Source organism: Cebus imitator, unplaced genomic scaffold (assembly GCF_001604975.1).
Source record: "Cebus imitator isolate Cc_AM_T3 unplaced genomic scaffold, Cebus_imitator-1.0 Scaffold56, whole genome shotgun sequence".
Lineage (NCBI taxonomy): Eukaryota > Metazoa > Chordata > Mammalia > Primates > Cebidae > Cebus > Cebus imitator.
Window position 1 is genome coordinate 2,492,179 of NW_016107371.1, and position 26,384 is coordinate 2,518,562.

Sequence of the window (26,384 nt, forward strand, 5' to 3'; positions counted from 1 at the left end):
CAACAGATGCTGGAGAGGAAGTGGGGAAAAAGGAACACTTTTATACTGTTGGTGGGAGCATAAATTAGTTCATTGTGGAAGACAGTGTGGCGATTCCTCAAGGATCTAGAAGTAGAAATTCCATTTGACCCAGCAATCCCATTACTGGGTATATACCCAAAAGATTATAAATCATTCTGTTATAAAGACACGTGCACACTTGTGTTCATTGTGGTGCTGTTTACAATAGCAAAGACGTGGAACCAACCCAAATGCCCATCAATGATAGACTGGACAAAGAAAATGTGGCACATATACACCATGGAATACTATGCAGCCATAAAGAATGATGAGTTCATGTTCTTTGTAGAGATATGAATGGATCTAGAAACCATCATTCTCAGCAAACTGACACAAGAACAGAAAACCAAACACCACATGTTTTCACTCATAGGCAGGTGATGAACAATGAGCACACTTGGGCACAGGGAAGCGAAGAACACTCAGTGGGCTAGGTGGGGACGGGAGGGGAGGGACTGCAGGGGGCGGGAAGGAAGGGAAGGGATAACACTGGGAGAAATGCCTGATATAGGTGACGGTGGTGGGGTGGGTATGAAGACAGCAAACCACCATGGCATATATGTACCTATGCAACAATCCTGCAAGATGCAGGATGTGCACATGTACCCCAGAGCCCAAAGTACAATTAAGAAAAAAAAGTTTCTTGGCAAAATGTGCGTGTGTGCACACACAGACACTTTGAAAATAATTAAAGATTTTTTCTCTCAAGTTCCTCCCAAATCTAAGATACTTTAAATCTGTTCATCTGCAACTGAACATGGAATTTGGTAGCCCACACTGGATCTGACCTGAGACTTGTTTTTTCTGTGTGTGTGTGTGTGTGTGTGTGTGTGTGTGTGTGTGTGTGTGTGACGTTGGGGGGTGGAGTTTCTGTTGCAAATGTGTAGATTAAAGTGCCAAAATCTAAAATTTGGGAAATTACACATAAAATCTAGGATCTGTTTTCTTGGGAAAAATTGATATACCCGACAATTCTGTGCCTCCATTTCCAAATAATAGTCTGCTAGAGTTGAGTAGCATCTGCTTCCCAAATATTCCCTATCATCTTACAGGCCTTTGAGTTTACTTGGCCTCTGAAGGAATCTGAGTTTTCAGCATTCAGTGTTTATCCTATACACAGTGCAGGAACCTCAGCATTATTGGATTAGCCAACTTTGTCACTGTAGAATAATTAAATTAGGGAAGAGACTTGCATTTTCCTTGTAAGAAAATTGTTTTAGTATAGCAAAAGTACATGTATTGCATTTATTTTGCCTGTCCTGGAACGAGATAATTACTTTTTAAGTGCTGACCACCAGTTAACCATGGCTTCTGAGTTAGAAGAACTAAATAAACACAGTGTGTTTTAATTCTTTCTACCAAAGGATCTGATTACCAGATAGTCAAAAAATTTAGGAACTAGGCTTTTTTAGGACAGTAAACAAAGAGTAAACACTACTAGTGGTCTGCAGCTCCCCTTCTCCCACCTCAGGCTCAGAGCAAGATGTGCACACCATCTGGGCACTCTCTCTTTCTCATGATGGAGGAAACTGAAAAATGTACCATGTTGTTTGTACTCAAAGTTCCTGTGAAGTAGCAATGGATCCGATCTCAGAGCACCATTCAAATGGAAGCAATAACATATGTCAACCATGGCACCCCGTCTCTGCTCAGTCACTTTGCCCCATCAGGACGGGAACTTCCCACTGTCCAAATCCTCCATAGCTATTGTCTTCTAATTGTTGGGTGTGGTTATGTATGTGCCCTTTAAGTTAGCCTTGTTAATTGTAGTCTGTAATCTAAGCTTATATTTACGTATTAATTTTTGTCTGCTTGACCATTCATTTACTAAAGAAGATGTGTTGAAATTTCTCATGATCATGGAATTGTCCATTTCTCCTTATAGTTTTATTGCTTTTTGTTTATATGTTTTAAGGCTATTTTATAAGGTGTGTACAGTGCACAGCAATGCATTTTAAAGTGTATTTGTTGTACTTTATCCAGAACCTGAATGTTTTGTGGCAGGAGATGTTTAATTGACCATACTGATGAAAGAAGTTGGCATTCCTTCTTTTTGCCTTTCAGAAATTTCTCAAAGCTTATGGTTTCTTGAGGAGTCTTTTCCTTGCTTTTTTAATGCAGCTATGGATTTTATTTTTTATCTTTAAACCTTTTCTGTCATTTCAATGGCATTTCGAGAGGAAGAAGATGCTAATACATAGATTCAGTACATTTCCCTTGAATCAGAATTTTCATCTTTTCTCACTCTACATGTTCTTTTTTGGTAATTTCAGTCAGTTATTTCAATTACCATTTTCATACTGATGACTTTTAAATCCATATCCTCAACTTTAAGTCTCACTCCTGCATAGCTTTATTTATTTAACTACCTGCTAGTAGATATTCCACACTCAAATGTCCCATCGGCACTTCAGACTGCCCATCAACTGGTAAATGGTTAAGAAAATTATGGTACAGCCATACAGTAGAATATTACTTGGCAATTAAAAGGAACTACTGATGCATCTAACAACATGACTGAATCTCAAAATATTGATGCTGAGTGAAAGAAACCAGACAAAAAAGACAACACACTATATGACTCCACTTATGTAAAATTATAGAAAATACCACTCCACAGTGACAGAAGGCAGATCAGTGGTTGTCAGGCGTTAAGAGTTACTGAGGGGGTGAGGAGGATGAAAGGGTGGGAGGGATGACAAGGGACCTAGAGGAAACTTCTGGTGGTGGTGAGGGATACATTTGTTACCTTGATTGTGATAATCATTTCAAAACATCAAATTGTATACTTTATACATGTTCAGTTTATCGTGCATCACCTATACCTTAATAAAGCTGGAAAAGAAAACCCTCAAAACTGAAAGGCTTTGATCAGAAAAACAATAGTCCTTGCCTACCTTCACCCACATTCCAGTCATGCCCTTGAGAGGGAGCCTCTGAACTCCTTTAGGTGTTCCTCTGGTATGTAGGCCACATTCTAACTAATGGGTTTACTCTGTTGGTTATTGATTAATCAATTTAGAACTTCAGGCCATTTCTGTTTGTTCTTTCCTATTAGGGTAGTTGATAATTCATTTATCTTACCCTGCCACTTTTACTTCTCCTCTTAATACAGTTTTTGATTAAATGAATAGTGCTAACATTACTAGAAATATTAAATATTGTGCACTGCTAAGTCAGGTAGTATATTTTAAGTACATTTTTTAGTACCCTCCCAACAATTAATGTAGTAGTTGTATTTGCTTTGTTTTTTAATGTAACAATGTCTGTTTTTAGATACCTTAACAAACTTTTCAGACCCTAGCAGCAATTTTCCTAGTGCTCAAATTAACATATAATCTGTCAATCTCAATCCCTCCTCCTTTCCCTTGGAGACCTTTCTTCTTCAGCCATCTGTCCTTCTGTCAGATGTGCTCTGATTGCTTCTGGACTAGATTTGTAGTTGTCACATGGAAAATTTTTCTTGTAATTCTTCAGTGTTGAATCAGCTAATTCCTGGATCCCATATTATTTTCCTTCCTAGTTTATTCATATATTCCTTCAGTTTGTTTCAGGAATATTACATCTTCGAGTTGCTTGCTAAACAGGATGCTTGAAAGTTTAAATTTTGTATTCCTTACAGCACCAAAAATGTCAATAGTTTACCCTCTAAATGTTTCGGTGGGTCTAGAATTCTAGGTTGAGATGCATATTTCTTTAGAATTTTATAGTTGTTTTTTTAATTTTCTTCTAGCTTCTGATATTATCAAATATTAACAATTTAATTTAGTTACATGTATCCTGTTTTTCCCCCTTCTGGAAACATTTGTGATCGTCTCTTTGTCTTGATGCTCTGAAATGTTTTATTGATATGCTTTGTCATTGTTCACTTGTTTTGGAGAATCGTGCATTTACTCTGTAAATATAGAGAAATTACTGTGTAGCAGACACTGTTTTAGGCACTGAAGATAGAGCAGTGAACAAAGTAGACAAAATCCTTTCCCTCTTAGAATTTCAGTGAGGGGAACAGCAAATGCAAAGACCCTGAGGCAGAAACACATATGGAACGATGAGAAGCAAAAATCCAGTTTAGTGGCAATGGAGTTAATGAGAAAAGTGATCAGAAATGAAACTGGAGACATAATGGGAAACCAGGAAATTTAAGGGCTCATAGGAACTGGAAAGGACTTTGGAATTTATTTTATTGGAGTCTCTGAACAAGGATAAACTTACATTTTAAAGAATCACATTGGTTGGAAATTTGACTGTAAGATTAGCAAGAGTGGGAAGTAGTGAGACCTGCTAGGAGGCCATTTTAGTAGTTGAAAGATAATAGTGGCTTAGACTGGGTGGTAATAGTGAGACATGGTCAGATATGGAATATACTTTAAAGGGAGAACCAACAGGATTTGCTGATGGGTTGGAGATGAGGTGAAAGAAGAGAGGAGTAAAGAATGAGTTGTAAGATTCTTGGCCTGCGCAACTTGGTGAATGGTAGCATTATTTACTGAGATGGGGAAGACTTAGGGAGTGTTTGGGAGGCAGATATCCAGTGGGATTGAGTTGTGTTTTGCATACTTTGGGTTCGAGATGCCCATTAACAGCCAAATGGAGTTGTTCTGGAGCAGATGCTCATTCAAATCTAGGGTTCACAGTAGAGATGGGGGCTGGATGAGTTTCCCTTGATTAGTCAGTAGAGATAGAGAAGAGATCTTGGGGACTGAGCTCTGGAACATTTCAATGATGGTAATTGGGAATTGGAAGAGGATCAGAAAAGGAACAGCCAATGAGATGGCTAGAAACCCAAGAGAGTTCATGTCCTAGAAGACAAGTGCAAAAGGGGCCTCAAGAGGAAGCTAGGAGCCACTCTGTTGATTGCTGTTAAGAGCTGAGTAGAAGGAACATTCAGAATTTACCATCAGATTTGACAATGTGGAGTTTGTTGGTGATGCTGACAAGTGATTTCACTGGAATAATCCATGTCTTCTTGAAAAATATATGATTGAATAAAAAATAGTCATATTCCATTATGTATGGAAAGTTTATAAGTCTGATAGAGGGAGATTTAAAGATTCTTTTGGAATATAAGTGAAAAAGTATATACTTCAAACAGTAAATATATTAATTGTATTCATTGTTATTAAAATGTGTTCTAATTGTATCTTTCTGTCTTTAATAGCATTTTCTTCCACTTGCAAAACTGAAATGTTCGCCAAATGTTGAAACTTTTCTCTGCAAAGCATTTGTACCAACCTGCACAGAGCAAATTCATGTGGTTCCACCTTGTCGTAAACTTTGTGAGAAAGTATATTCTGATTGCAAAAAACTAATTGAAACTTTTGGAATCCGATGGCCTGAGGAGCTTGAATGTGACAGGTAAAGTATGTTTTTCATGGAAAGCTACTAATGGTAGTTTACTGCTAGTATTAGCTCTCTGGGATGTCAGTGGCAGACTTTCATTATTTAATTCCATAAATGTTTATTGCACACTTAATGTATGCCCTAATCTATGGTGCTAAGTGTTGTGGACACAAAGGTGAGCAAAAAACAGATTTGTTTCTTCCTCTCAGGAAACTTACAGTGAGGTGAGAGGGACAGACAGTAATCAAATAATTATGCAAATAAGTGCAAAATTATGACGGCGATAGATACAATAAAGGAAAGGTAGATAGTTTTTTGAGAATATATAATGATACCTTTGACCTAAACTGGGGAAAAGGGAAGGAAATAATTGTTGAGTTAAAGTATGAAAGGTAAGGGTAAGACAGAGGTAAATAGGCAATGAGAGGAGGGAAACGCATTTTGGGCAGTGGGAATAGCTTATTCAGAGGCCCTGCAGAGTCCCTGAACAGGGAGTGAGGGAGCAACGTACATAGAGGGAATTCAAAAGCTAGTGTAGCTGGAGTGATGAGAGTAAGAAAGAACATGGTGCAAGAAAAGGAAGGAGAGAGATGCAGCATTCAGACCATCCTGGGCCCATCTTGCATTTTTTTATGCTGAAAGCAATGAGAAGGTCTTCAATATTTTAATATAGAAATGGGAAGCATGACCCTGTGAGCTTCTGTGTAGAGCATGGCACCTGTGTCAGTCTCCTGAGGGTAGGGCAGCACTCTGTGGCAGTTCCTGTTAGGAATCCAGGACACTTTCATCCTGCAACTCTGTCAGCCAGGTGGATGGGAGAGAGAGAAGGTAGAGAACTCACGCCTTTTCTTGAGTGCCTCAGATGTGTTATACCTTTTCCACATGTATTCATGTTGGCAAGATGTCAGTCTTGTGGTTACAACTGAAACAAATAGGGAAAATGGTAAATGTGTGTCCTGAAGGAAAAAAATATTCAAGGCAGAGGACATGTCAGGTGCTGCCAGTCAAAAAGAACACTACCTTATGCTATTTCACTAGAGTGATTGAGGCAAAGGACAGATTGCAGTAGGTGAAGGAGTGAGGGGAAAGTGAAGCCAGAAACAGAGAGAGTTCTTAGGGAAGCTGGCTATAAAAGAGGAAAGTTTATAAGTTTAATGGGAAAGAACTGACTATTTTAAGAACTACTAGGAAAAAGGAAGAGGCAAGCATATATGGGATAGAAGAAGTCATCAATAGTGGTTTTCTAAGAAAGAGGTAGGATCCCAAGTATATATGACATTTTGACCATGGATGGGAGGAACATCCATTGTAACAGAAGGAAAAGATAGGATGGCTATGGATAGGTTTGTGTGTTTGGTAAGAGTTATTGCAAGAATTTCTTTCTGATGCTTTCTGTTTCCATTGTGACATAGTAAGAGTCAACAAGATCCTCTTTTGTGAGTCTGGGAAAGAAGGATATGTGCTTGAGAGAAGTGGTCATTATGGAGCATGGGAGAATGAGTCAACTAGGCTTCGTAACATTTTAGGTAAATCAGGCAATCTTGAATTTGTGTATCTCATCTGGCCCATTGAAAACTTCTCCAGCTGTGGCAGGATGCTTGGGGCTAAGCACAGAGAAGACAGACAGTTGTGTTCATCTGTGGTTGGGGTTTTGTCAGATAGATTCAGTGCAGAAATAAAGGAGCACTGAAAAATGAAGGGTAACAAGAAGGGTGTTACTGAAATAATAGCCTGTGAAAATCTAAATATATGGGAAGTGAAATTAAGAAAGAAAAGAACTTACTTATGGAGCCAAGCTGGAGGAGATCCCAATGAGGTGGGGTTTTTTTTTAAAGAAATGAGGATTTTTAAATAAATGAACTGCAAGGATAGGAGCTTGCAGATGAAGGGCAGGATGCTTGAGTTGACTTTTGGATATAGTGCATACTTACAGGTTGTGGCAGGGTTCCTTATGTGACTTTGATTGCAGGTGGCCATTGCAGATTAGGGATAATCATTGGAGATGAGGAGGCTAAAGAGTCGAGAAGCCAGAGTGTAGATGGCTTGTCCTTGGCCAGGTCACCAAGGATGATGACAGCAAAAGGAAAGGAGAGAAAACTGATGATTCTTTCAACACATATTTCTTGAACTCTTACTGTGTGCCAGGACTGTTCAAGGTACTAGAGTTATAACAGGCAAAAATTCCTGTGGTCATGGACCTTACATTTTAGTGGAGGGAAGGAGAAGATTAAGTTATATTTATATTAGAAGATGGTGAGGCCTGTGGAGAAATACTTGCTCTTTCATTATGAGATTGCCTACTCAGTTTCAAAGCAGGGGAGGTTATAACTTACAAAAGTTTATACTGGAACCCATGCTTAATTTCTAACTCTAATAGAGTTTTGGTCTTTGTAACTTGATTTTTTGAGAAACTGATAGTTTTCAAATAATTAAACTAAGTCAAATTTATTTCATGTTTGAGAATGCTTGATATATTGAATTGGAAAGTAAAATTCATTTTTTAGAATTATTTGAGCCCTATATTAAACTGTGTCCCATGAATATAAAGCAAATTCATAAATATCCCTTTATACAATGTTAGTTGGGTCAGTTGCACATAAAAATAATTCTAGTATGGCCTATACTGGAGAATATTTTTTTCATTTCTATAAATAAGACCTTCAGGCTTTTGTGGCATCTTAATTACTTTGAAAATATACACAAAGAAGGAGAGGAACTTCTAATTAAAACACAAAATCTAGCTCATTGAAAGATTTATAGCATAATGAAAGGTTTAACATAACTGTGGTAAAAACATCAATTCTGCTTCTATTATTTGAGAAATGTCAGAACTGTGTGATTATGGCATGCATTAGGCTCTTGGTTCCCCAGGAGAATTCCTTTGTCTTGGAAGGATGGCAAAAAGGTGCATTCATTCTTTGAGGTCTATAGTTTCCTCAGCTCATTAGAGCACAGGCACAATCTTTTATACGTGAAGAGTTCTGTAAACTGACTTTGTCTTTAGTTCTGGCTTCAGCCATCCTCAGGTAGTTTACCATAGATGAATCCCACTCATTTGACCCACGGCAATTCTTCTCTTCATTTCTTTCCCCACAGCAGCGCATGTTCACCATGCTACCTGAGAGTCCATGAAATCTTATTTTCTGCTATACTTCCTTCCTTATGCTCATTTTCCCAGCTTTATTATGATAGTCAAACTTTTTCTCCTCAAAGGTATAGCTGCCTTGCTTTCATGAAAACACACTTTCCTGATATGATTTTTCAGAGGCCTTTCCATACCTCAGCCACTATGCTGTGACAGATTTTATAATTAATAAGTGCATTTCAAAGTGAAAATGTTACAAACATGCTTAACAGATGTGTTTATAACATGAAATATTCTCTGTGTTAAGATAAAAATGCTGATTATACTTGTTACATATACCTCAGACCAGTATTAATGTAATATTTTGGCAAGGTGAATGTTCTTTTTTGGATATAAAAATCTCAGCATAAGCCAGGTGTGGTGGTATACAGCTGTATTCTCAGCTACTCAAGAGGATTGATTGAGTCTAGGAAATCAAGACCAGCCTGGGTAACATAGCGAGACCCTGTTTCCACAAAAAAGAAAAAAAGAATCTCAGGCATATGCAGGCATATATTTAAAAGAAATATTCTATCTGGACCTTTCTGTGATAGTGAATAAACATAATGAATACTGATTGACTTGATCATTTGCAATTAGAGTTCATGTGAAGAAAACAGGATTTTAAGCACAATTAATTTATGAATGAATGTATCCATTCACTGACCTTTTCCTAGTCTTGATTAATTACTTTTGTTTCCTATTCTCTAGACAGTGGAGGTTTGTAATTTTAAATATTTTACTGATATAGTGAGACCTCATGTAATAAATTGGGGAAGGAAGCTAGTTAGCTTTTTTGGTTTATTTTTAGGCTAAAGAAACTGTAGAACCTATGTGGAACTTACACACTTCTGGTAGATACATAATCATTTTCAAGAACAATTGAATAATATATAGTAAAATGGCAGATGCTTAACCCTGCATCCTAGGAAATCCCCTCACATAGAAACTCTTACACAGAGAGTTGTGCACAAGAATATTGATTATAGATTATTCCTAATTATTTTAATGGGAAAAAATCTGAAAGTCCATCATAGAAGAATGATTAGTAAGTTGTGATGTACTTACACACTGGAATACTACCATACAGTTGAAAAAATGAATGCAGTTGACCCACATCTGTTATCATGGATAAATCTAGAAAATATAGTGTTAAATTTTAAAATGTAAGTTATAGCATGCTATATACAGCATGGTGTCATTTATATAAAGCTCAAAACATGAAAAACAAGACTTTATGAGGTTATAGTTAGTAAATAATATAATAAAAATATTTTAAAATGCTTGAGAATAAAAGCCAAATTTGTAGTAATGAATACTTAGGAGGAGAGAGAGAAGGAAATAAGACCAGAAAGAGGTCCCCACTGTATCTCTAATGTTATATTGCTTTATTTTAAAAGATATAAAAAATTAACATAATAATATGTTTTAATAAAGCTGGTGGCCAGTTGCGGTGGCTCACACCTGTAATCCAGCACTTTGTGAGGCCAAGGCAGGTGGATCACCTGAGGTCAGGAATTCAAGACCAGCCTGGCTGACATGGTGAAACCCCATCTCTACTAAAAATACAAGAAAAATTAGCTGGGCATGGTGGCAGGCACCTGTAATCCCAGCTACTTGGGAGGCTGAGGCAGGAGAATCACTTGAACTTGGGAGGCAGAGGTTTCAGTGAGCTGAGATCACATCATTGCACTCCACCTGGGCAACAAGAGTGAAACTCCCATCTCAAAAAAATAAAGCTGGTAGATGATTTTTTGTATTTCATTTTATGGGCATATGTTTTAGTCCCTTCTTATCTAAGGTATATTTAAAATTTTTTCTCATTTAAAACCTCCAATACTTTTTTTTTCCTTCAGACAGAGTCTCACTCTGTTGCCCAGGCTGGAGTGCAGTGGCTCAGTCTTGGCTCACTGCAACCTCTGCCTCCCAGGTTCAAGTGATTCTCCTGCCTGAGCCTCCCAAATAGCTGGGATTATAGCCACCTGCCACCATGCCCGACTAATTTTTGTATTTTTAGTAGAGAGAGGGTTTTGCCATGTTGGCCACGCTGGTCTCAAACTCCTGATCTTAAATGATCCACCTGCCTCAGCCTCTCAAAGTGCTGAGATTACAGGCCTGGGCCACCACGCCCAGCCAAAACCTCTAATACTTTTAAAACTATTATAGATTCCCCAAAATACTACCGGTATTTACAAACTCAACTTAGTAATAAAGTTCTGCATGAGTTGGAAATGTCTCCATGTATCACTCAGGACTGTCCATAAACAAGGGAGGCAAGGAGACCAACCTGAACAAAATGGTGGCGTGCATTAAGGTGGCTCTCACCCTGCCTTTTGCTGGTATACTTGCCTTTCTTTAAAAACTTGAACTCTATCCTGTTAATCCAGGGAAGGATCTCATTTCAGTCATTTTAATTTTTGTCACCTTAGTTATGTGGTTGCTTTACTTTTCTTATGGGCATTAGAAAATAAAAGTGAATTTCTCCAAGATATATGATGTAAAGAGACAAGCCAGCACTTATCTGGAGTCTACCAATTAAGATAAATTCTTTCTTAAATATGTAGTCTTAAAAGTAGAAATTATTTTAAAATTATTAATTGGCTAATTTTTTCCAAGTAAATACATTTTCATGTTCACCTGCCTTGTATTTAATATAAATTATTGGGATGAGGCCCCATTAACAACCGTAAGTTTATAGTCAACTTCAAAAATTTCTACTCATCTCTTACCTGTAATTAATTTAGATTTGTATCTCTTCCCATCAATCATGAATATATAAGGTAATATTTTATGGTTGGAAAGTATAGCTTAAAATAGTGAATCAATAAAAATGTTGATTTCATATATTTAATTTTTATAATCTTTACAGATTACAATACTGTGATGAGACTGTTCCTGTAACTTTTGATCCACACACAGAATTTCTTGGTCCTCAGAAGAAAACAGAACAAGTCCAAAGAGACATTGGATTTTGGTGTCCAAGGCATCTTAAGACTTCTGGGGGACAAGGATATAAGTTTCTGGGAATTGACCAATGTGCACCTCCATGCCCCAACATGTATTTTAAAAGTGATGAGCTAGAGTTTGCAAAAAGTTTTATTGGAATAGTTTCAATATTTTGTCTTTGTGCAACTCTGTTCACATTCCTTACTTTTTTAATTGATGTTAAAAGATTCAGATACCCAGAGAGACCAATTATATATTACTCTGTCTGTTACAGCATTGTATCTCTTATGTACTTCATTGGATTTTTGCTAGGTGATAGCACAGCCTGCAATAAGGCAGATGAGAAGCTAGAACTTGGTGACACTGTTGTCCTAGGCTCTCAAAATAAGGCTTGCACCATTTTGTTCATGCTTTTGTATTTTTTCACAATGGCTGGCACTGTGTGGTGGGTGATTCTTACCATTACTTGGTTCTTAGCTGCAGGAAGAAAATGGAGTTGTGAAGCCATCGAACAAAAAGCAGTGTGGTTTCATGCTGTTGCATGGGGAACACCAGGTTTCCTGACTGTTATGCTTCTTGCTATGAACAAAGTTGAAGGAGACAACATTAGTGGAGTTTGCTTTGTTGGCCTTTATGACCTGGATGCTTCTCGCTACTTTGTACTCTTGCCACTGTGCCTTTGTGTGTTTGTTGGGCTCTCTCTTCTTTTAGCGGGCATTATTTCTTTAAATCATGTTCGACAAGTCATACAACATGATGGCCGGAACCAAGAAAAACTAAAGAAATTTATGATTCGAATTGGAGTCTTCAGTGGCTTGTATCTTGTGCCATTAGTGACACTTCTCGGATGTTACGTCTATGAGCAAGTGAACAGGATTACCTGGGAAATAACTTGGGTCTCTGATCATTGTCGTCAGTACCATATCCCATGTCCTTATCAGGTAAAAGCTATCACTTGGATTATGTCACTATTTAATGTAGAAAATGTTCCATGGAAATATACTTGTATTAGTCGTGGATGTGAAAGTTGATTTCAGGTGAGAAAATGCAAGAGCCATAGGGAAGGATTTCCTATGCATCAGCTGAAACTGGGGTGAATGCTTCGTGACTTCCTTCCTTGAGCTTTAGCTTCAGTGGTAGTAGAAAAGCACCTCCTCTATTCTCTGAAAAATTAAATTGAGTTGCAAAGGCAGACTAATAGCAATGAAGAGCAGAGTTAGAAGAACAGACCTTGACATCGGAAGAAAAACAGAAGTCACTTCTGCTGCAGTGGCAATTGTTTTTAATTTTTTAGTAGTGAAAAATCTTATTTCAATATACTTAATTTGATCATATTATTTATTTTTACAGTATATACTTATAAAAACAGAATTTGCTTTTTGCCTGGCTTATCTGTCATTTCTCAGTTGAAAAAAAGTTGTAACAAAATATGTTTTATCTGTTTCTGATTCTTATGATTAGTATAAGGCTGGTGTTTTTAAAATTAATAAAAGTAAATTTCTGAAAATATAAAATTTTGTAAAGCATTTTAGTTGAGGTTTTGTAAATAGAAATTTGGTTTTGTTTGAATAGATTTTAGACATTATTCCTAACTCTTGTGTGGTATTAACTCATTGCATCAAGCAATGGAAAAATTGAACTATTTTATATAGTAGCTTATATTTCAGAAAGTTACTGCTTTATAACATTTTGGAATCTATTTTTTAATGTTGGTATTGGGGATAATAGTTTTACTTGCCTTATACTTTGTCTATAATCTATTCTCTGTAGTCTGTTTTTACTGTATACTTAATAAGAGAGGTATGTCTTAAAGTGATCCTGCTGTATTAGTACTGTTTCCTAGATTCCTCAGTCCAGCAAGATCGGGGAAGGGAAACTGTTACATACTACTAAAAAGTTTAAGAGCTATGGTTTTCAAGTTTAAGATCTGTGGTTCTTATGTTTTATGTAAGAAACTATAAAATGTAATAGGATAGAATTAGAAAATTATAATCTTCAAGTGGAGAAGTATATAACATTCCTGTAGTTATAGAAACTATAAAAGATTGCTAAATTTGACTAAGTAAAAAAAAAAAATTTTAAAGATTCTGCATGACGGAAAAAAAAAAAACCCCAATCCACAATCAGTGTCAAAAGAGCAACTTGGAAAGTTTATTTGCATATGACATCATAGTTGAAGGGCTAATCTCTCTAATTTATAAAGAGTTGCTACAAATCAATAAGAAAAAAAAAAATCTGATATAAAAAAAAAATGAGAAAAGGTTAGGAAAAAGGTTCACAGAATATAAAAATGAAAAAATACAAAATATTAGCCGGGTGTGGCGGCATGTGCCTTTACTCCCAGCTACTTGGAAGGCTGAGGCAGGAGAATTGCTTGGAGGCAGAGGTTATAATGAGACAAGATAGCACCACTGCATTCCAGACTGGGCAACAGTGAGACTTCGTCTCAAAAAATAATAATAATAATAAAGAGCTCTATTTGTATTGATACAGAATGGTCTCCAAGAAAGTCAGTGAAAAAGGCAAGAAATGCAGAATATATAGTATCTTGATCCTTGTGCAGTGTTTAAGGTTAGAATTTCAAAGTTTATGCTTAAAAGAAATTCTTAGGATATTTTCACTTCCTAGGATATTTTCACATTTTACTGATGTTTAATTTACTTTAACCAAATTTTTATAATACAAATATTAATAATGTATAAAAGCTGTAAAGTATTTGTTGTTATGATGAGTTTAAATGTATTTTTGTGGTAGATTATAGAGAGGGAAAATAGATAAATATTTAGAGGCAAATATTCTGGCAATTGTAAGAGGCTACTGTATCTATACAGAAGAAAATGCAAGGAAATCATGCCAAGATTTAGGAGATGATTCTTAAATATATTTCAGTATTTTCCCCTTTCTGGAGATTTGGTACATAAAGGTTCTTTGTTCACCATTTAGATGAAACATGGATTACACTTAGAGTACTCTTCATTGTATTATTTCAAACCTTTTTAGTAAAACAGTTGAAGATTTCTAATTTTTGTTCATTTTATATTGACAAGATAGACTTCTTTCCACTTTTAATGCATCACTGAAAATGTTATTGTTCACTGTTTTTTGTAGGCAAAAGCAAAAGCTCGACCAGAATTGGCTTTATTTATGATAAAATACCTGATGACATTAATCGTTGGCATCTCTGCTGTCTTCTGGGTTGGAAGCAAAAAGACATGCACAGAATGGGCTGGGTTTTTTAAACGAAATCGCAAGAGAGAGTAAGAAACTATTGAATTGTCTGACATAATTTTTAAATAAATAGATCAAAATACCATGCAACTATTCAAATCAATGTACTAGAGTGTCATTATATCAACTATTATTTCAATTTAATTAGCCAACTGAAGTTAGGAAACTTTTTTCATGGAAGAGACATACTTTATTTTTGCATTTTGTTACAATAGTCTTTGACATATACTGTTCTATTTGAAATATGAATGAAAGATTTATAAAAGGCAATATTTTCTTTTCATGATTTATAGTATACCCAGTATTATTACTGCTGTCATATTCATTATTTTGGGTACAGCATTTTAAATAAATTTTTATCAATAATAAAAGATTAAATGGGACTAAGTATATGTAAGGAAAACTATAAAGTATGATTCAAATGTAAGTGATATGATATGGTCATATTTACTAACTTTAAATCTTATTACACCAGCTGTGACCCAAAATTTCACTTATGTGTCTTGATACCAAAAATTCAAACTTATGGAATAGTCTATAACAATATTGGTTTATATTTAAAAGTAAATAATTTATTTTCATTGTGTACACACACACACACACACACACACACACACACAGAGTATGTATACAATGTACTATAGCTTTTAAAAAATTGTTCCCCATTGGTTTAACTCATTTCAGAACTGTAGACCATTTCACAAATAAGTTTTTGAAGTCTGAAGAAGCATATTTAACTGGATTTAATTTTTTTGCACTATTATTATATATCTCATATTTATATACTCACTAACTTCCTAATTTTTAATGTTAGAAAGAAAAGAGTTATATTTAAACAAAGACCATTAATTATATTTTATATCCTTCTGGTTTACTTTTATATTACATATTTATATATGATACAAATATAGTGTCATGTATAGTATGTTTATGCTGCCTTGAGTCTCCTTGCCCTCATCCTTTGATTCTTGCTTTTTAAATTGCCTGCCAGTTTACTATTTATGCTGACAAAAGCAACTAAGAGTGTATAAACAAAAGATTTTATAAAGTCAATTTATGTCTTAGTATTTATAATTCAATATTTTATAATAATATAAACTATAGAATTTTCAACCTTAGTGACCAGGATTTTTGGCAAAAGATAAATGATATCCTTTATAGCCTCTAATATAACACTTGTAATTTGAGTAAATTTTCTACTTTGATTTTCTTACAGTCCAATCAGTGAAAGTCGAAGGGTACTACAGGAGTCATGTGAGTTTTTCATAAAGCACAATTCTAAAGTTAAACACAAAAAGAAGCACTATAAACCAAGTTCACACAAGCTGAAGGTCATTTCCAAATCCATGGGAACCAGCACAGGAGCTACAGCAAATCATGGCACTTCTGCAGTAACAATTACTAGCCATGATTACCTAGGACAAGAAACTTTGACAGAAATCCAAACCTCACCAGAAACGTCAGTGAGAGAGATGAGAGCGGACGGAGCAGGCACCCCCAGGTTAAGAGAACAGGACTGTGGTGAACCTGCCTCCCCAGCAGCATCCAGCTCCAGACTCTCTGGGGAACAGGTCGAACGGAAGGGCCAGGCAGGCAGTGTATCTGAAGGTGCACGGAGTGAAGGAAGGTGAGATTTGATTTTATCTAAAATCATCACTATTTTAAATACTGCATTACACATTTTTTTAATTAAAGCGTAACACATCTGGAAAGCATTTTGTGATATGTCTGTACTCTTACCCCAAGGAAGTTTGAGTTCAGCCTATAAATATGCTGATTAGTAGTTTAATTCTTAGCTTTGAAAACAGCTTTAATATGTGTTATTCAAGTAGGAATGTTCATTTCTGTTGTAATTGTTAAGAGTAACTTATACATTTAGGAAAATGCGATTTACCTGAAATACAGGTTAAGTTTTAATTAATACTACATTATGATGCCGTATAAAAGGTGTAACCCTATACAAAATTATAAGGTGTCATTTTATCAAAAATTATTTTCTGAACATAAAAGGATATTGGCATTGTCTTTAATGAATTTTCTCAAATGGCCATAGTGACCATAGCACAGGTAAACCAGAATGCAGACAGCTAATTGCATTCAGATCTCAAGATTATCTTACCTAGGCCTCTCAGACTAGGCTAAATGCACTTTCTCTGTGTTCCTGTGGCAGCTTTCATATGTTTGGATTGGAATTAGCTATATGCTTTTATCCTCTAGTAGATTTGAATCTCCTCAGATGGGGAGAGCTGAAGTCTTACTCATCTATATGTTCCCAGTTTCTTATGCAGTATCTGATCCATGGTGAGAAATCAATAAAACATTAGTTAAACTGAGGGCAGGAATCCCGCCCTATTAATTTTGTTCCCCACAAGACTCCATGTTCAGCCCATATATGGGTAGTACTTGATAAGTTTCTGAAGTCAGTGAAAATTATATTTTAAAAAATTATTTGTATTTTGAAGTGTTAAAGTACAGCTAAAGACTTAGCTACTTATTCTCTGATAAAGGTGGACACTGATTAGGGGTAAAACTCATGAAAAATGGCATCATATTTGTGCTCATGAATATGCATGTGTCAACTTTTTTTCTTTTTTCTAGGATTAGTCCAAAGAGTGATATTACTGACACTGACCAGGCACAGAGCAACAATTTGCAGGTCCCTAGTTCTTCAGAACCAAGCAGCATCAAAGGTTCCAGATCTCTGCTTGTTCACCCAGTTTCAGGAGTGAGAAGAGAGCAGGGAGGTGGTTGTCATTCAGATACTTGAAGAACATTTTCTTTTGTTACTCAGAAGCAAATGCGTGTTACACTGGAAGTGACCTACACGCTGTTTTGTAAGAATCACTGTTACATTCTTCTTTTGCACTTAAAGCTGCATTGCCTACTGTTGTACTGGAAAAAATTGAGTTCAAGAATAATATGACTGATTTCACACAAAGGTTAATGACAACAATATACCTGAAAACAGAAATGTGCAGGTTAATAATATTTTTTTAATTGTGTGGGACAGAGAGGAATCTTCCTTTTCTATTTATGAAGATTCTACTCTTATTAAGAGTATTTTGGGGTGTACTATGATGTTTTACCTTTTTGATAAAAAAAAATCAAGATATTTCTTTGCTGAAGTATTTAAAACTTATCCTTGTATCTTTTTATATATTTTTGAAAATAAGCTTATATGTATTTGAACTTTTTTGAAATCCTATTCAAATATTTTTATCATGTTATTGTGATATTTTAGCACTTTGGTAGCTTTTACACTGAATTTCTAAGAAAATGTAAAATAATATTTTTACCATAAAAAAATTGACATACCAAAAAGTCTTATAGTAGGAATTTAACTTTAAAAACCCACTTATTGCCATTTTACCATCTAAAATGTGTGAATTTTATAGTCTCGTTGTTTTAGGAATTTCACAAATGTAAATTATGTAGCTGAAATAAGGTGCTTTCTGAAAGAGTGTCCACTATTGATTGCATTATGCTGCTCACTGATCCTTCTGCATTTTTAAAATAAAATGTCCTAAAGGGTTAGTAGATAAAATGTTAGCCTTTTATATATTAGGCTAAGTGCAATTGATTTCCTTTTTTTAATGTTTCATGACTACCCAATGATTGCATTATAACCACTCACAGTTGCTTATACTTTTTCTTTGTTTTAACTTTTGTTTTTAACATTTAGAATATTACATTTTGTATTATACAGTATTTTCTCAGACTTTTGTAGAATTTATTTGAGTAGCTCCCTTATTATTTTGCTGAACATTAAAAAATGTGATAGCAAGATTAATGCCAATCAAATGGAAAAAAGCAGTCCCAATAAACAAGACACAATGTTTTTATACAACATACTTTAAAATATTAAGGAATTTTCTTAATTTTATTTCCTATTAAGTATTATTCTTTGAATAAGGTCTTCTGCTGCTTTTGGTTTTCTCTCAATTTAGCATTTGCTTTTAGTTTTTTTCTCTATTTAGCATTCTGTTAAGGCATAAAAACCTATGTACTGTATGGAAAATGTTGTAAATATTACCTTTTCCACATTTTTAAACATAACTTCGTATATAAAAACTTTGCTTTGTGTGATCTTTTCATGAATAAAATTATCTTTGTATAAGAATTATTGAGTATTCTGTGGTTAGGTATTCTGACCAAGGAAGTAGTGTAATTTTTTAGATTAGTGACTCCATGGCTGGTAAGTCACAAGTTTCTTTTTAACCTTGAAAGAGAAGACAGTCAAGACTCTTGTTTTTTGTCATTATTTCTTTCCAAAAATGTAAATTATACAACTATATTTACAATAACTTTTTAAAGTCAATTGGAAAGACCCAGGGTTGGGAGGAGTTAAAGCAAAAGGATCCAAGGACTCTGTTTTCACTCCTAACAGTGGATTAGGTGATTCAGACAAACTTTCCAAAAAAGAAAGCTAAAATATATGGATGAAATAAAACAATAGGCAGATCTCTATCATAGGAGAAAAAAAAAGAAATAAAATATCCTCCAAACTAAAAACTAATAACATAGTGAGGAATTGCCAGGTTAAGATCTGGGAGAAGAGAGAAATTCCCACTGCCAAGCCCAACATTAATAGCTGTTTTTGCCCAGGGAGCATTTGATGACTTGGAAAAGATAGCTGAGAAATGGAACAGCACTATTAACAGCCTGAAAGGGCTGGAAGACAAGGGGTCTGCAATCACCCTACACTTAGAATTGTGATCTCAAAGGGCTGGACCCTAAAAGTACATGTGAGTTGTACATAAAGCAGCCCTGCTTCAAGTTGTCTGGGTAGATAGAAAAAGTTCAAACCCTGAAATTAGATTAAGGTAGCTCTGGATTAGTAATACCCTCAAGCACCAGGAAGAAGTAAATGAAAATCTCTAGAGGAAGAAAATGTTATTTTATAAAAAGTACCACAGTGTTCATCAGACAATCAAACAACCAGGTATGCAAAAAAGACAATTTTTTGTTCATCAAAACATGAACGAGAATTGGCACAAACAGGAGAAAAGAATTCCCAGGTACTGCCGATGTATTACTAGATATACATCATGTAGCTTAAGAGTGCAAGCAAGAAAAACAGTGAAATACTACACACCTCTAAGACTGGGTAGCACATAGGGACTTCCTTCCCAAGAATCCAAGTACAGGTGGTAGAGGAAGAGTACCATTTACAGTGGAGAAACGTGATAAACTCTCAGCCAGAGGTACCTCACTACTCAGAAGGTGATCAAAGTCAATATCAAGAGTGGTAAGTCATATTGAGAGTATTACCTTTCATATGATGTGATAAAAATTGCAGCTTACCTCTGTGATCTTCCTAAAACCCATAACCTCGCTCTAGTTAATGAAATAACAGATGAATCTCAGCAGATGGACATTTTACAAGACACCTGACCAGTCCTCCTCAAAAGGAGTCAAAATCCTCAAAAGCAAGGAAAGTTTAAGAAACTGTCACAGTCGTGAAGCTGAAGGAGACATGACAACTAAATGTAATGTGGTATCGTGAAAAAGTACATTAGATAAAAACCAGGGAAATCTGAATAAAGCTTGAGCTTTAGTCCTTTAGCTTAGTCATCCAAGTCAGCTAAATGTTCTTTGTGTGTGATAATATTCTTCCTTCTGCTTACTTTTTCTCACCTTTTAGTCAGATACTGGACTTTGGATGGATCCTTTAATTTTATAATCTTTCCTTTTGCCCATCTCTTTGAATTTTTTTCTTTTAAACTTTATCAAACTTATTTTTAAATTTTTGATTGAAGTTTTTTTGACTATTATTTTTTAATTTCACAGCATTTAAAAAAGCTTTGTTCTTTTTTCATAGTACCTTTCTGTTTTGTGATTTTTATACTATATTTCAAGATACACAATTTACTTTTTAAAGGTCATATAGGAAACATTAATTTGTATGATTTATTTTGAACCAGGTGACTTTATTAAAGTCCCTCAGTCCCTCTAATAATTTTGTGGTTGATTTTTCCTGGATTTCCTAGGTGGATGATATTTTCATCTCAAATAATGGTAATTTTATGTCTCAATTATTAGTTAGAACTTTTAGCCAGCTATCATTAACAGCAGAGGCAGTTAGCATCCTTGTCTTGTTTCTTTATTTCAAAGAAAATGCCTATAGCACTTCATCAAGAACAATGTTGGCATTTGACATAAGATAGGTATTTCTTAACAAGTTAAAAGAATCCTATTCCATCTTATAATTTTTTTAAAAAATGATCAATATGTACCAAATTTTATTAAATGCCATTTTGCTACCAGGATTAGTCAGTATGAGGCTAACTTCTGTAACAATCCTCAAAATTGTAGTAGCTTTAGAAACTTAACACGTAGTAGCTTTAGAAACTTACACATGTGAACGTTCTTGAGGTAGCCTTTCAAATTCAAGCAACTACCACTTCCATCTTGTGGCTCTGCCATCTCTCTCACTGAGTAAGAAAGAGAGAGAGTAAATGATTGCACAGAAAAATGTTTCATGGGCTAGAGTTGAAAGTGGCGTGCAACATTTCTAGCTGCATTTCATTTAGCAGAACTCAGGCACAAATCTAGATGTCTTTCTGATGGAGGAAAAACATTTACTGAGCCGTTGGCCAGCGTTTTAATCTACTAATGTGATTTGTTAAATAAATTTATTTCCTAATATAATGCCATCCTTTAATTTCTTGAATAATCCTACTTGATCATGATGTATCATTTAATACTGCTGGGTTGGATTTGTTAGTGATTAGGGTTTTTTAAATGTGCATCTATACCTATATTCAAATGATTTATCAGCCACGCTGGGCATAATATTTGCAACAAGTAAACTTGAATTTTAAAAGTATTTATTTTTAAAAGCAAAATTCAAAAGCTTTATTTAATTTTTAAAAACAGTTTTTCATGGGACCAGAGTCTTTAATGCAAAAAAAAAAAAAAAAAAAAAATCCTGCTGTCTCAGAAAAGGTGACATTAATTTTTATAAGAATTACATAGCATTTTTCAACCAAGAAAGATGACTTAAATTACATAATGTATTTATATTTACAATAACAAAATTGGCATGAGCACCGTGCAGCTAAAACCAACCGCAGCAAAGTCTGCTAGAAACCCTCACTTTGAAAGTCTGCTACAAACCTTCAACACAATTTTATGGAATGCCTTTTTTCAAAAAGACCCAGAACGGTCATTGGGATCCACCACTGCTATGCTGTTCATGGTTTGGAATAAATCTTCCCTACACTTTCTTGATCAAACTAGACTAAAAACATCATAATTGCCAGCCATTATCAAAACCACAGGTTTAGTGCTTTCTTACTCTCTTCATCTTCTCAGAAACGTACCACTGGTGGGTGTTTCCAGTTCCTACTGCTGGAAAGTTTTAACCTTGCTAAGCAGGCATTATTACTCTCAGAAAATGAAAAATGCAATTTGTAATAACCACAAGAAGTCCTGCAGTTGCTTTTGTGCATGGAAAGCATGATATTTAATACTTCACTGCCCACTGCACAAGTCAGAGACTTAAATTCCAAGCTTTAACCGTGGCCCCTGTGATCTGCCATGTGCAGAAGAATCAAAATTTTCATTAACTCACAGTGACAATGTGTCCACGAAGACAGCAAGAAAAAATTAAAGGTTCATCCAAAATGATCAAAGGCATTGGGATCCAGAGCCAGGCAGTAGTGGAGAGCAGCATAATAAAGTTCATTATGAATATTACTGCAGTATGGGAGCCAAAAGATGCAGTATGGAAAGAAATACAATGAAATGAAAAGAAGAAAAGACTTGTGACAGTCAATACTAATTAGAAATAAAAACAGATGGAAAATCATTGCTAAGGTGAGTAAATTTAGCAGCCAATTCTGAGGTTTGTATTTTCTATCCCTAGAAGGAAAAAAGAACCAGGAAAAACGTTGAAGAGCACGTTTTCTAATTTTCCACCACAAAAAGAGGACATGAAGGAGGATGAAGCTACTTAAGTCTTGATAGAAACGTCTTAGACAAAGTTTTCAAATAGTTTTCCAAACACATGCCATAGTTCATCTTCATTAATACTGAATACACTTTAAGTATTTTCTACTATTTCACTTACATTATGTTTTAACATACCTAGTGTACAGTCTATTAAAGCTTACATTCAATATCTATGTTTATAAATATACTATTAATTATAGTAATTATGTTTAGAATATGTTGAAAAGAGAGGAACAAAATCAATAGAGATTAAGAACAAAATTTTTTCTAAAGTTGCAAGAAAATGAAATATCTAAATATCTTTTATACCAAGTTCTAACTAGAGTAAAACTGTCTAGTTTGTGCATTTATTTCCTTAGGGACCTATTCCAGGATCTAATTAGTTTCACTGTCAGGAAATACATAAGTCTGAATATACACACTATACATTATCTAGAGAAACTCGCCAGCAAAGTAAGAGTTTCCCTCATGGTTTTAGTCCTTCCTAACAGTCAGTCCAGAGTCCACTCATGAAAATCTCATAAAACAGAAACCTCCAGGCTTGTAAACAAAGTTGACCACTGGCAAAACCCTTGCTGGAATTTCCAACCTCTTAACCACCACCTCTATTAGTGCAGGCTTCATGTGAAAAAGAATGGCATGCTGTGTTTCTGGAGCTGACCTTGTTGGCAGGCTGTGGGCAAATAAAAGTTACAGTAAAACAAAACAGGAGGGCTGTGTTTCCTCGACTGACAGGCATCACTGCCTCCTTGTCACGCGTCCTCAGGCTCAGGGGAGGCCTTTCCAGGCTTACCACATAGATGCTGAGCAGTCCAGTCCAAAGGTGTTCTTTTACAAAAGCAAAGACCATGAACGTGATGTACAACACAATCAGAAGTTGGAGGAGGGTACCTCAGGGGTGCTGTAGGCAAGGCAGAGTCTGGCTACCTGGACACTCTGAAGAGCCCAAACATAATATAAAAACACAGGCTCCACTCAACAAGAATACAGAGTGACAGGGGAGGCTGCATTCACCCTTGCAAGGGGACAAACATCCAAAGAATTAGGAAGTAATCTACATGAAATCTAAGTGCACGGACATGGAAGATTCTTGTATTAGTCTGTTCTCACCCTGATAATAAAGACATACCCGAGTTATAAAGAAAAGAGGTTTAATTGACTCATAGTTCTACATAGCTGGGGAAGCCTCACAATCATGGCAGAAAGCAAAGGGGAAACAAAACACATCTTACATGGCAGCAGGCAAGAGGGCATGTGTAGGGTAACTCTCACCATCAGATCTCATGAGACTTATTCACTATGACAAGAAAAACCTGCCCCATTATTCAGGTACCTCCCACCTGCTCCCTCCCACGACATGTAGGGATTATTATGATTCAACTTGAGATTTGGGTGGGGATGTAGAGCAAACCATATCATTCCCAAGATATTTTTAAGCATAAAAAAACTTGCAAAATTATACTTACATAATAATACCATGTATATAAACACCTCCACCCCACAGACCCATACTAATATTTTCTATTGTTACTTATACATATATCTAATGCGTGACACCATGTATGTTAACCTTCACCTCATAGAACAATACTATATGTTTTCTATGGTTACATGTATATGTGTATAAATGCATACAGGAAGTTTGGGAAAATACAGAAACATGGGTTATCTCTGTGGAGGGGGTCAGCATTGTAAGTGATAATCAAAGCAGATTTTAGTCTGATCTGTAATGTTTACTTTTTTTTTTTTTTGAGTCAGAATCTTGTTCTGTCGCCAGGCACCAGGCTGGAGTGCAGTGGCGCAACCTTGGCTCACTGCAATCCCTGCCTCCTGGGTTCAAGCAATTCTGCCTCAGCCTCCAAGAGTAGCTGGGATTGCAGGTGCACGCCACCACGCCCAGCTAATTTTTGTATTTTTTAGTAGAGATGGGGTTTCACCATGTGGGCCAGGATAGTCTCGATCTCTTGACCTCATGATCGGCCTGCCTCGGCCTCCCAAAGTGCTGGGATTACAGGCGTTAGCCATTGCACCTGGCCTGTTTACATTTTTATAAGGAGACTCTATTAATATATCACATGTCATAATTGAGAATCTGCTTATTTATTTATTTTAAAACAGAATCTTTGTCACCTAAGCTGGGGTGCAGTGGTACAACCTTGGCTCACTGCAACATCCACCTCCTGGATTCAACTGATTCTCCTGATTCAGCCTCCAAGAGTAGCTGGGATTGCAGGTGCTTGCCACTATACCCAGCTAATTTTTGTATTTTTAATAGGGGTTTCACCATGTTGGCCAGGCTGGTCTCAAACTCCTGACCTGAAGCTATCTGCCTGCCGCAGCCTTTCAAAGTGTTGCGATTATGGGCGTGAGCCACCACACGCAGCCAAGAATCTGTTTTTTTAAAAAAATAAAATCTACTAAACACAAATCTAGCTAATTTGTGGGTTCAGCCACATCTGCCTGAGTCTTGGCCTGATGCGGCCATTGTTTCTGTGGACATGGAGCACACATCTGCAGGCCAGGGAGAGGCAGCCCACACCACTGGGGTTGGGAAAGGCCACCAGTGCATCCAGTTCAAACTCCCCTTGCCTCCTCGATCCTGCACTTCTCCTTTCTCTGGAACCACATTCTCTTTAATTGGCAATCACCACATGTTTATTGGGAACCTCTGTGCCTGCTTCTTTCTCTCCAGTCCCTTTCCCAGATTTGATTACCACCCCCACAAGTAAAGCCCAGACCTGCTGATTTGTTCCCACACAGGGAAGATGTAGGGGCCTCCCAGGGTAAGCCATCAGGGACACAGGTGAAGGAGATGAAGCTGAGGTAGGCAGCATTCAGCAGAACACCCACCAGGGCTGATAACTCCTGTCCACACCCAAGTGCACACACCACCAGTACCTCAAGTGCTGCCAGCAGTTGGCAACTCATCACCACAATTTGCTTCTTTATGCCTCAACCTCAAGTTGAGAAACTGCTCAAAAGTGATATCTGAGGTTAAGGAGAATCTAAGGGATTCGTGGCTTTCTGCAGAAGACAAACCCCTGTTCTTCTCTGGAAACTCCATCAATATATTCACCGATGTGCCTTAGAGTCATGCAGTTGACCCAGGCCCTTGAGTTCTGGATGGAAGCATAGGAGCCCATGGAGCTGAGAAAGTTGGCTGTTTACAGCTCGCTGTGTCCTAGTAGCCGTGGCTAGGTATTCTCAGGGACCATCGAATTTTGATCAGCAGTTCCCAGTTTGCTGGATAGCTCCTACATAGGCTGAACTGTGAAGGGCATAACTTTCTTGTCTGTACCTGCCTACTGCCTAAGCCGCTGAGAGATTAGGTTTTGATTTTGAAATTTAACCTAGTCCTTTCCCTCTAGACCAGACGAGTCAACTTTTCCTCTTAACATGTTTGCCAAGAGCAAAAATAACTTTTTTAACCATCTGACACTTAAACCAAAGATTAATTATTTTTAACCAAGAGGACAAAATGTTCCAATGAGAATACTACATACATCAGTGAAAGATAAGGACCGGTTGTGGCCTGGGAGATGGCTAGAACCTCCCAAAGATATTCTTCTATCACTGCTGGATCTGCCATTCAACCTCTAGAATATAGCCAAGAAGAAAAAGTATACTATTTTGGCAAGATAACATACACACTACAGACCCTGAACTCAGTAACTCTCAATACCGTTTTTCTGGTCTTTGTTTTTAATTTTTAATTGACACATAATAATTG

At 36.2% G+C, this 26,384-nt stretch overlaps 1 protein-coding gene across 1 annotated transcript in view; it reads left to right on the top strand.

Annotated features, from left to right (window-relative positions):
• FZD6 (frizzled class receptor 6) overlaps window positions 1–18,818 on the top strand; it is a 32,152-nt gene extending 13,334 nt beyond the window's left edge. Inside the window, exons 3-7 of the mRNA XM_017528920.2 lie at window positions 5,219–5,415; window positions 11,394–12,411; window positions 14,579–14,727; window positions 15,915–16,325; window positions 17,297–18,818. Coding sequence (XP_017384409.1) covers window positions 5,219–5,415; window positions 11,394–12,411; window positions 14,579–14,727; window positions 15,915–16,325; window positions 17,297–17,465 — 1,944 coding nt within the window. The 3' untranslated portion in view covers window positions 17,466–18,818. The remainder of the gene's footprint in view (window positions 1–5,218; window positions 5,416–11,393; window positions 12,412–14,578; window positions 14,728–15,914; window positions 16,326–17,296) is intronic.
• Window positions 18,819–26,384: the final 7,566 nt, after the last annotated feature.